Source organism: Hibiscus syriacus, unplaced genomic scaffold (genome assembly GCF_006381635.1).
Source record: "Hibiscus syriacus cultivar Baekdansim isolate YM2019G1 unplaced genomic scaffold, ASM638163v2 tig00109926_pilon, whole genome shotgun sequence".
In the NCBI taxonomy this organism is placed as follows: domain Eukaryota; kingdom Viridiplantae; phylum Streptophyta; class Magnoliopsida; order Malvales; family Malvaceae; genus Hibiscus; species Hibiscus syriacus.
In genome coordinates, this window is record NW_024062532.1 from 361,437 (window position 1) to 373,332 (window position 11,896).

At 37.8% G+C, this 11,896-nt stretch overlaps 2 protein-coding genes across 3 annotated transcripts; both read left to right on the plus strand.

Moving 5' to 3' along the window:
- The first annotated feature begins 2,606 nt into the window (after positions 1-2,606).
- LOC120210621 (protein ORANGE-GREEN, chloroplastic) lies at positions 2,607-5,691 on the plus strand. 2 transcript variants are annotated; one of them, XM_039209321.1, is made up of 8 exons: positions 2,607-2,950; positions 3,031-3,145; positions 3,887-4,003; positions 4,110-4,196; positions 4,569-4,645; positions 4,908-5,035; positions 5,112-5,248; positions 5,466-5,691. In XM_039209321.1, exons 1-8 carry the CDS (start codon positions 2,751-2,753, stop codon positions 5,541-5,543), a joined length of 939 nt encoding a protein of 312 aa, XP_039065252.1. In that variant the 5' UTR covers positions 2,607-2,750; the 3' UTR covers positions 5,544-5,691. The 2 variants fall into 2 exon arrangements, with proteins under 2 accessions (XP_039065252.1, XP_039065254.1); XM_039209323.1 differs by having other exon boundaries at positions 2,607-2,789.
- A 2,722-nt stretch (positions 5,692-8,413) lies between these two features.
- Positions 8,414-9,638, plus strand: LOC120210731. Its single transcript, XM_039209431.1, has 3 exons — positions 8,414-8,690; positions 8,812-8,879; positions 8,991-9,638. Exons 1-3 carry the CDS (start codon positions 8,414-8,416, stop codon positions 9,636-9,638), a joined length of 993 nt encoding a protein of 330 aa, XP_039065362.1.
- Positions 9,639-11,896: the final 2,258 nt, after the last annotated feature.

The following is an 11,896-nucleotide window of genomic DNA, read 5'->3' on the forward strand; positions in this document are numbered from 1 at the left end:
ATTTACCAAGAACACAATACTTGCAAAAATTGAGCTTACAACTTTTGACACCATGCAACAGATTTCTTTTGTGTAATTCTGTCATACCACGTTCACTAAGATGAGCAAGACGCATATGCCACAGTTTTGTAATATCATCACAGGATTCAACAGTATGAACTCCACCTGCAACGGTACTCCCTAACAATCTATAAATATTTCCTGCAGTCATCTTTCCTTTCATCACAGTCAAATCACCTTTAACAATCCGAATGGTTTCCCTATCCTCATCAGCCTTAGGGATAAAACCATTCTTGTGCAAAGTGCCCAAAGAAATCAAATTCTTTTTCAAATCTGGGATATGTCGAACACCACTCAACGTCTGAACAGAGCCATCATACATCTTAATTCTGACATCACCAATACCAATAATATTGCAACATCGATCATCACCCAAATAAACAGAACCAGAATTAACCGACATGTATGTCGAAAACCATTCCCTATTTGACGTGATGTGATAAGAACATCCAGAATCAAGAATCCACGCATACGTCAATTGAGTCGTTCAAATAGAAAGCATATCACCCTTACTACAATCAGAATTGTCATCCTCGACCACGTTCACAGACTTGGATGAAACATCACGCTTCTCATCAGTCTGCTTTTTCAACTTCGGACAGTCTCGCTTCATATGTCCTGCCTCCTTGCACTTGTAACAGTGAATTGTCTTCTTATCCCTAGATTTGGATCTGGAATTCCGCTTGCCAGACCCTGCCTTCTCTGGCTTCCGTCCACGATCTCGATTACCCTTGACATATAAGCTATCGGCTTGAGAGTTTTCCCCTGCATTCTGCTTCCGCTGGTTGTGAGCCAACAAGGATGCAGTAATCTCCTCAACGTTGATAGTCTCTTTCCCATATGTAAGAGTAGTCACCATGTGTTCGTAAGAGGGAGACAAAGAACACAACAAAATCATCGCTCTGTCTTCATCCTCAATTTTTACATCAAGCCGAGCCAAATCAGAAACGATTTGATTGAAGACATTCACGTGTTGCGCCAAATCATGATCGTCCTGTATCTTCAGCCCATACAGCCGCTGCTTTAGATACAGTTTTGTCGTTAAGGATTTGGACATAAACTGACTTTCCAACTTCCTCCAAATTTCGTCTGGAGACGATAGATGCATGATGTGATACATAACCTCGTCCGCCAAGCATAATCGTATGGTTCCTGCCGCTCGTTGTTGCAATTCTTCCCAATCTTCCTCCTCCATCGACGCCGGCTTTGAAGGTCGCAAAGCCTTCAGGATCCCCTGCTGTGCCAACAGATCCTTCACCCTTGTTTGCCATAATCCGAAGTTACCCAGACCATCGAATTTCACAACTTCGAATTTTGCTCCTGACATCTGATACCAATTGTTGATAAATCGGGCAAAGTAAACGAAAGAACACAAGAATTTTAACGAGGTTCGACAATGTGCTTACGTCCTCGGTGCCTAGGCGACGCTAAAATTTTTTTATTCAATGATAATTGGTTTAGGTTACATCTCTATTTATAATAGAAAACCATGGTATATTTATGAGCCATACCTTACAAATCTCCATTGAGATCCACCTTCAAAATACAGTAATGAGTTTATGGTATTTAACGTTATCATTGTCGTCGTTGACTCGAATTGGTTACCTTAAAACCATGTAGAAATGGGCTAGATATAGTTCGGATTGTTACATATATATGATAATATATTGATTTGGATCTCTCAGTGTCATTTCTCACTAATAAATGCCATGTTCTCCTTCCAGATTGAGCTCGAGGGAAGAAATATGGACATGATCGAAGCGTAACATCTCATCTATCTCAAGTAGACATCTTTTAAATTTTTTCATAATATACGAATTTCTCTCAATTTTCTTAACAAAGCAAATAAAAAATTTAAACCCAAACCCCTATTTATAACCCTCAAGTCCAACTACCATAATCGACTAGTTTTTTTAAAAGTTCCCCAAACTCTTCACCTCGAGGTGACGAATTTCATGCTGACTGTTAAAATTTGATCGTTACAACTGTCCATTGCACAACGACTATAAACGGTTATTTTTTTAAAAATTCAACGCAAACTCGTCATGAGTTTTGCAATTTTTTTAATTATTTTATGAAATATTTAATTTTTTTAATAGACATATCATGTCGATATGACGAATCTCACTGAATATATTAAAATATTGATTCAAGTAAAGCACATTTATTTGGAAACGTTAAAAGTTATTTCTAAATAAATTTATCAAGTCAGAGTGATGAGTTTACACATTACTATGTCATTTATTTATAGTAGATTATAAAATAAATTCTAACATGATTTATTGGGCTAATTAACTTACCTGCTTGGTTATAGGGGAAAAACCGTGACAATCTATCGTGCGATAATCTTAATATACGGTTAAGAAAATATATTATTGATGTTGTTATTATTATTTTAATATTTTCTGTAAAAAAATAACTAAAACATTATTATTTATACCGATTTTTTTTTGTGTAATCGATGAGTTTAATGATCGGCTGCCGGTTAAATTATATACCCACCATTCATGTTTGCAACAAAATAATGCTTCCACGTTTGTCTTCACTTTCTCCTCTCCCAACTCTCCACGGACCCTTTCTCTTGTTTGATTACTTAATTCATCCTTTCTTCATCGCACAGCTACAGAAGAACAAGAAGATTTGATTGATTGCAAAGAAAACAAGGTTGGAGATTTTTCTCTCTCTCGAGGATGGTTTCTTTGAGTCGAGTCTTGGCTGTTTCGTACACGGTAAAGCCATCGATTCCCTCTAAAACTTGTTCTTTAAGCTCTAGACTTGTCCAGAAACCCAAATTGAATTCTAAATGGCGATCCATGGCGACTGAACCCGACTCTTCTTCCTTCGCGCCTTCTGTTGATTCTGATTCTTCCGCTGATAAAATTACCGCCGGGTACTTCATTTTATTTCGTCTTTAATTAAGGTTTTTCACTTTGTTTTAGTCATTCTGATTTTTTAATTGAAAAAGTGCAGATTTTGCATCATAGAAGGGCCTGAAACAGTCCAGGATTTTGCTAATATGGAACTGCAAGAAATTCAGGATAATATCCGAAGCCGGCGGAACAAAATCTTTCTCCAGATGGAAGAGGTCACTCCTCTGATTTCTTTTTCTTGTTTTTGATTGTTTTCATTGATGGAAGTTTTTGGCTTACTGCATCTGCACTTCAAATTGAGAGTTGAGTTTTCAATAACATTTGGGAATTGTCTACACATGCTCATTAAGTACAAAGCTTTTGATTTCCAGTGAGTTGCCGTCGCTGATGGGGGAAGTTTTGAAATTAGAAAGCTTCGAGTTCAATTGAGTTTCCTTATCAACAGTTGAAGTTTCTGCAGCTGCACAACAAGTTGAAAGTTCTGCTTCCATTTAGTTTTAAATAGCACTGGCCCGTGGCAGATATTGACAATACAGTTCGGGGGTCTATTTAAATTTTTCTAAAATCTTGGAAGTTTATATTAAAATTTTCAACAAAAAAGGTCTATCTAAAATTCCAGAAAATTTTGAAGGGGCCAAATTAAAATTTTTAATTTTTTGAAGGATTGAATGTTAGTTTTCCGCATTTTTTTGGGGGCAGAGTCCCTCAGGCTCCATTACGGTCTGCCCCTGCCATTAAGCGATGTAGCTGTATATGCTCATCAATTAAAAAGCTTTTGATTTCCAGCGAGTTTTTGGTACCAATGAAGGAAGTTTCTGCATCAGCTCATAAGCTTTCATTTTGATCGAATCTCGATATCAATGGTGGAAGTGTCCGACTTTCCACATGCTCATTGAGTAGACAGTGTTACTCAAAAGTACCGTATCATATGCTAACTTAAATTTACCCAATTGTAGGTTCGGAGACTAAGGATTCAACAGAGGATTAAAAGTGCTGAACTTGGCATTTTAAAGGAAGAACAAGAAAATGAGCTTCCTAATTTTCCATCATTCATCCCATTCCTTCCTCCACTGGTAAGATGCTTTTTGCTTATGTTTATTTTTCTTCCCTTCGCTTGTTCATAGTTCAACCTTTTTGTTCATTAATTAAAGTTTAACCGATGTATTTTGTTCTGTACAGACCTCAGCAAATCTCAAGGTTTATTATGCAACTTGTTATTCTCTTATCGCTGGGATTATCCTTTTTGGTGGACTTATAGCACCCACTGTGAGTCACTTATGCCCTCAATTCTCATAATCCAGTCTTTCCTTTGGTGTCAATTGCGGAGTGAGTTGTGGTACTTCTAAGTTATGTTGCCCTTGCCCGTACTCTTCATTCTCATAAAATATCCCTGTTAGACACATGTTCAGATATTGGAGTACTATCCTCCCAAATATATGAAAAAAAGGAAAAAAATATTTGAAGGAAATAATCAATTAAATATAGAAAAACAGGCAAGGGGGTGACAGTGTTCACCTTATTATGCTGAAGCAACAAGTTCGATGCCACTAAACACGTTAGGTGATGTTAATACGAAATTTCACACATGATTCCGGAGGTTGAAACTTATCCTTATTTCTATCTGTTCCTATATCATAGCTGGAGCTTAAGCTAGGACTAGGGGGCACTTCATATGCAGATTTCATCAGTAGTATGCACCTGCCAATGCAGTTGAGGTATGGCAATCCTCTTGTTTGTAAATTATGTTTATTATTTCTAAGAGATTGAATTTCCTGATGCTTCTCCTTTTACCATGAGGTCGACGTACTTTTGGTTTTCTCGTGCTTCTATCGGGGATACCATAGATAATGGCATATTCTTTTAAGACAGTTTTCTTCTACAAAGAAGAGGCAGCTGTCATCTGTCTCAAGTTTGGTATAGTGTAGGTAAGTTTGTTTCATGTCGTATTAAACACGATTCCATTGGTGGTAACTGCAGTGAGGTTGATCCTATAGTGGCATCTTTCTCTGGAGGAGCAGTCGGTGTTATCTCAGCCTTGATGGTAGTTGAAATAAACAATGTTAAGCAGCAGGAGCATAAACGATGCAAGTATTGTCTTGGAACAGGTATACACTGATACTTTTTTTTAATTCCCCTGCTGTATTGCAGATGCTGTAATTTTATCCACGATGGTAAATGCAGGATATCTTGCTTGTGCTCGCTGCTCCAATACCGGATCACTTGTTCTTATTGAACCAGTCTCAACGGTCCATGGTGGAGACCTGCCTTTATCAACCCCCAAAACAGAAAGATGTTCAAACTGTTCCGGATCTGGAAAGGTATGGCTTCTAAAAATGTGTGGTCTTAATAGTTTATTGTCGACTCGTGCACATCAACTGGGAAATTAATAGTTTATTCTCGGCTCGTGCACATCAACTGGGAAATTTTGATGAATGGAAGAATATTTTGCTTATCCGAATTCGGGAATCTTGGGGTTAGGTTTTTATCAGTTCATATATTCCGAAGGTCGTCTCATAATTTTATATACATTGGCAGGTGATGTGCCCTACATGTCTTTGCACTGGAATGGCAATGGCTAGCGAACATGACCCACGAATTGACCCATTTGATTAAACTGCAGAGCTCTTGTTTGTATCAACCACATGGCCTTCATATACAAATGTCCAACCCAATGTCAAGGAGAAATGAAAAACTTCAACCTCTTGTAGATGAATTTTGAACAACTTTATGAATTTATCACGAGTAGAATGCATTAAATTTTATAGTCATTAAACCTTGATTTTGTGTTTGGAAAGTGCATACATATAGTTGAGGGTTACAAGTTATCTAAATTGTTCATACAACGCATCGTCTCATGCTCCTCCAATAACTTGACTACATGCTCCCTACCTTATCACGATGCCAATCACACGTATGAGATGGCTTTATCACAAGCATCTAACATCATACATGTAATGCATCATAACACATTTTTTAATCATTTTTAGTTCTTATGAATTTATATACTATCCATAAGGATATTCTGACATCTTAAAGGTGGGAATCAAAGATAAAAAATTTGGTTTTCAAAGAAGAGCATATTTGAGAATTTGGGCAGGAAACTAGGGATGAGATCGAAACGAATGTTCTCATTTAAATCAAATACAACAGGAGTGGGGAATCAATAGGAACATTTTTTAAAGATGAGAGAGAGAGAGCAAAACGTAGAGAGGGAGAGTCTCAAAGGAAAGTCAGTCTCCGATGAGAACTGGACGTTGTTCATCGACAATCTTAGTAGGAGGGTGTCCCGACGTTCATTAAGGGATATTTTCATAGTACATGGTTCTATTGAGAGAGTTTTCATTCCCAAAGTCACTAGGAACCCAAAATACAAATTTTCAACGTTTGCTTTTGTTCAGTTTAAGAGTGAGGACGGTTTGAAGAGGGCAGTCGAGGTCTTAAATGGTGTTCTGATAGATGGGAGAAAGATTTCAGTTGGTCATGCAAGGTATATAAGGGAGCTTCTTCCTGGTCTGAGGGAAGGAATGTTGCTACAAAGAAGGTCCTCAGTCAGAACATTGTTGGAACATCCAATTCCAATCAGGCGAAAGTTTTAAACAATTATTTTAGGGATACTAGGTCTTATAAAGAGGCTTTGTTGTCAAACAGAAGTGCAATGGGAAATAAAGCGATTTCATCCGATGATATTCATAGGGGGAAAGTGAAGAAAAATACTTTGGAAATGCATATTCCTTCTGAAAGTTCCAATTGGGTTAAAAGGTCATTAACGGGGATTATTAAACACTTATTACAGATTGAGTCAGTCAATAAGGCGCTATTTAAAGAGGGTTTTGAAGTCCAAATTATCATATGGGGACATGTGTTGAATTCTTGTGTGATTGTCTTTAATTCATCGGAAGAGATGAAGGATACTTGGTTGAAGAGGAAAGAAGAACTAGAGTTCTGATTTGATCAATTAGCCCCTTTGTTGAATGATGATGGTGTCCCAATGGCCTTTTGTTTGGTGGAACTAGTGGGGGTCCCTCTGTTATGCTGGAATGATCAGTTCTTTGAACAAATAGCAGGGAGATGGGGGATAGTTGTTGACATTCATGAAGCCACTAGGAAAAAAAAAGACCTCACAACAACAAAAATTTTATTAAGGATGGAAAGTTGTTTTGATGTTCCGGAGGTGATCTCTCTGGGTTCCTATAGAAGATCATTTAAAGTGTGCATCAAGGTGGGATCGGCGTGCCAGTCTTCAAGTTCTTTTTTTGGCAACTCTCCGGTGGAAGTTCATGGTGAGGGACGTTGTGGAGAGAAGGTCTCTGTAGAGGAAGAATTCAAATTGTTGTTAGAAAGTGGGAATGATATAGATGTTTCAGCAGAAGATTTTCGACAAAAAGTTGACAGCTGGTTTGACAATAAAGGCTTTTCTGATTCTGGGGTAGTTGATAGGGAAAAACAGCTCGGTAGATTTTCTATAGATAGGAATGGCATTAATGGTGGACTGTCAGAAAGTCAGAGTATTGGGAATATAAAAGTTGGTGATTATGCAGGCTTAGGAATTAGAAAGTCAAAATTTTCTGATTTTGGATCACATGCCCAATCAGATAATGAGGGATTTTCTGGGCTTGTTGGCTCAAAAATTATTCCAGCTGGTCCAGCAATTAATATTGACAAGTTTGGCAAAATGATCCTCAAGCACAAAAATGTTAACTTTGGAAATGCTAATGAAGAAAAGGGAAATGAGTCGGATTCAGAGAAGTGTCTTCAGGCTGAAGTTAGACAAGTTGGGCAGCAGTTAATGTTGTTAGAGCCAAGTATAAATATGGCAGAAAGCTTCTCAAGGGGGAGATCGCGGTATAGAAATAAAAGATTGATGTCTTCAAAAAGTGTCCCGTTAGAGAGAAGGAAAACAAGCAGCTATAAGAGGTTTTATTCAAGGTCGACGAGCAGGAAATTCTGGCATGGGAATGTTCTGAATGTTACTCCTGAAAGAGAGGAGGTTTGGACCAATAAGGAGGAGAATTTTCAGCTCTCAAAAGTTGTTCAACAGATAGTGGAAGTGGAGGTTACAAGAGAGTTGTCAGAAGGTGATAGATCTAGATTCATTTCTGGCTCGGACTTTAGAAGAGCTAAAAGATGCTTGTTAAGGGAAGCTTATGAACAGGTGTCAATCTCAACGGTTTCTACTTCAGATTTTTCGATTTTAGTTGAGGAAGCCTTAGCAACTTGGGAAATCAACAAGTTATTGGGGGTGACTTTTAAGCAAGGGAATGAGGCTTTTCTGGATAAGATTATCAGCTTAGAGAAAGCTTTGAATAAGGCTACTCAAGGTGAGCTTGATGGGGATGTAGATTGTGGACTAATTAATGATGAAGATTAATTTTATCATTGCTTCATGGAATGTGAGAGGATTGAGGAGGAAAGAAAAACAGAGGGCTATTCAGAGGTTAATTGATAAAAATCACCCACAGTTTCTTTGGCTGCAAGAAACGAAAATGGAGAAGATTTCTATATCAATGCTTAGAAGAAAGGGGTTTAATTATTTTAAAGGAGTCCTTGAATCTCCATCGGTTGGCTCATCAGGGGGTTTAATGAGTTGTTGGGATGATAAAGTTTTCAAATTAGAAAGTCAGTCTATCTACAGAAGATTCATTGTCTTATCCGGAAAATTTCGTGTCAATAATTTCAATTGTATTTTCATCAATGTTTATGGCCTTTCAGTAGATGAGGAGAAAGATAGTTTTTTTGAAGAGTTGAGCATGTTCATAAGTGGTCAGAGGGCTCCTATTTGTGTAGGGGGACTTTAATGTTTATTCGCATGATGGAGAGAAGATCGGAAGAACTCAGAACATGAATTCAATGAGGATATTCAATCTTTTTATGCTGCAAACAGGCTTAATTGAGTTACCTTTAAATGGAGGAAGGTTTACTTGGTGCAATAATCAAGATACCCCTACACATGTTAGATTGGACCGATTTTTGGTTGATGGCCAATTTCTTGGAGCATTTCCTAATTTGGTGCAAACCTTATTGCCTAGATCTCTTTGAGACCATAATGCTATTCTGCTGAAGAATGGAGGTGTCAATTGGGGTAAAAAGCCTTTTAAACTTTTTAACTATCTCATGGAAGAAGTTGGGTTTGAGGATTTGGTCAGATCTTCTATTCAAGAAAGGAAGAATCAGCAGAGGAAGGCTGGAATTTATAGTATACTGAGAAATACAAAAACTGCTATAAAAAATTGGGCCGGCAGTAGGGTCCAATTTCCTGGGGCTAATATCTTAGCCTTAGAATCGAGGATCCACAGTCTAGAATTGGATATTCAACAGTTGCAGGATGATGTTAACAGTGGAATGGCAGCAGAGTTAGTTTCAACAAGAATAGAATTGTGGAGACTCTATAAAATAGAGGAGCAAATCTGGTTCCAAAAGTCCAGATCAAAATGGATAGAAGATGGAGATAGAAATACAAGTTTTTTTCATAATTGTGCTTCGATTAGGAAGAGGAGGAATGCTTTGAATGCCTTGAATATCGGGGGTAATGTTATTAAAGAACCTTCTGTCATTAAGACCATTATTAGGTACCACTTCTTTAAGATTTTCAATGAGCATTCGACTTTAGAGGTGGAAGAGACCAGGTTGATTTTTCCTAGTATTTTAGTTGAGCATAATATAAGTTTAGAGAAGGAATTTTCAGAGGAGGAAATCTGGGAGACTATGTAATCTTGTGATAGTAATAAAGCACCGGGACCGTATGGTTTAAATATGGGATTCTTCAAAAGGTTTTGGCATGTCCTCAAGGTTGATATTATGAAATTTTTTATAATTTTTATTTGGGGAAAAAATGGGAACATGGGGTTAATCATACCTTTATCACTCTCATTCCAAAGGTCTCTAACATTGGTGGTCTAGATGACTTTAGACCAATTAGCCTAGTTGGTGGGTTGTATAAGATCATTTCTAAGCGTTTGTCGAGGAGATTGAGGTGTTGCATTTCAGACATCATTAGTCCAACTCAGTTTGCCTTCATACCGGGTATACATATTCTGAATTGTTCTTTAATTGCTAATGAAATAGTGCATTATTGGAGAAAAAATGGACTCAAGGGCTGTGTATTCAAGGTTGATTTCAAGAAAGCTTACGACTCTATTGAGTGGTCTATTTTATTTAAATTAATGGAGAAAATGGGATTCGGGTCCAGATGGAGGGGCTGGATTGAACAGTGTGTAACCATAACTTTTGTTTCGGTTCTAGTAAATGGAGTTCCTTCTGAAGAATTCTCAATGGCTAAAGGTCTTCGTCAGGGTTGTTCGCTGTCTCATTTGTTGTTTAATTTAGTAGGGGAGCTACTTAATCTATTGATTCGAAGGGCAGTGTCACAGGGTTTGTTTTCTGGAATGATGATTGGCAGAGAACAGGGGTCTGTAAATGTGTCACATTTACAGTTTGCGGATGATCTGATTATATTTTCTGGTGCCTCGAAGATGCAAATTCAGAATGTCAAAAGGGTGCTTCGAGTTTTTCAAGTGGTTTCTGGTCTACAGCTGAATTTGAAGAAGAGTAAATTGTTTGGTGTGAATGTTAATGAGGAGGAACTGCTGGAATTGGCTACTTCTATTGGATGTTCAATTGGGAGATTTCCTTCAAAATATATAGGACTTCCCCTAGGTGCTACTAGAAATTCTGCAGCTATTTGGGAACCTGTCATTAATAATTTTTTTAACAAGTTATCCAGGTGGAAAGCAGCATCTCTCTCTTTAGCAGGGAGACTAGTGTTAATTAAGGCGGTTCTATGTTCGCTTCCTATATATTATCTTTCCATATTTAAAATTCCAGCTTCGGTTCTTAAAACCCTTAACTCTATTATGTCTAATTTCCTATGGGGAAGGGGAAATGGCATTAGAAAAATTCACTGGGTTAGTTGGTCCAATGTTAGTAAGCCGAAGAGTGAAAGGGGCTTAGGAGTTCTTAATCTTAACTTGATGAATAGAGCGCTTTTGGGGAAATGGACTTGGAGGTTTGCAAATGATAGGGACTCAGTTTGGAGGGAAGTTGTTTGTGCCAAATATAGACTCGATTCTTCAGTTTTAACTATGGACAGCAAGCTTCCACCTAAGGTATCCTGGATTTGGAGATCACTGCTAAATAATTATTTTGAAGAAGACTTCTTTGGCACTAAGTTTAAAAGCATGAGTAGTTTTCATGTTGGTGATGGTATAAATATTCGGTTTTGGCAAGATATTTGGTCTATGGATCATCCATTTGATGTCATTATTCCGAGACTATTTTCTATTTCCTTAAATCAGTTTGGGAAATTATCTGAATTTTGGGAGTATATCTCTTCTGTTTGGACTTGGTATGTCAAGTTTAGAAGAAATCTTCATGACTGGGAACTTGAACAATGGTCTAACTTGTTGGCTATCATTACAAAATTTTCACTCTCTTCAGAATTTCCTGATCGTGTGATCTGGAAAGGTACTGGGGATGGGGTTTTTATTGTTAGATCAACTGTTAATCTAGGTTCATTGGAGACTTTGGGATCGGCGGAGGTCTTTTTCTGGAAGAAGATCATTTGGAGAGGTCTACTACCTCCAAGAGTAGAGTGTTTTCTTTGGCAGATTGCTCATGGGAAGCTGGCTGTTAGGACTGAACTTGTCAAAAGAGGTGTTCAAGGAATTGAAGATGTGTTGTGTCCCCTATGTAAGATGTCGGATGAGTCTCCCTCTCATTTATTTTTCTCTTATTCGATGGTGTGGTCCCTTTGGAATAAGTTTTTAAGTTTTTGGAGGATTTGTTCTGTTTTACCAGCGGACGCTAAAAGCTTCTTTCTAGCTTGGGATGGTTTAAAGTCTATCTCTTTGATTTGGCCTTTTATTCCAGGGGTCATTCTGTGGACCACTTGGAAAATGAGGAATTTCGTGGTGTTCGAAGGGGGGGAAGTTTAATAAGACATAATTATTCTTTTTAGCAAGGTTTAGGCT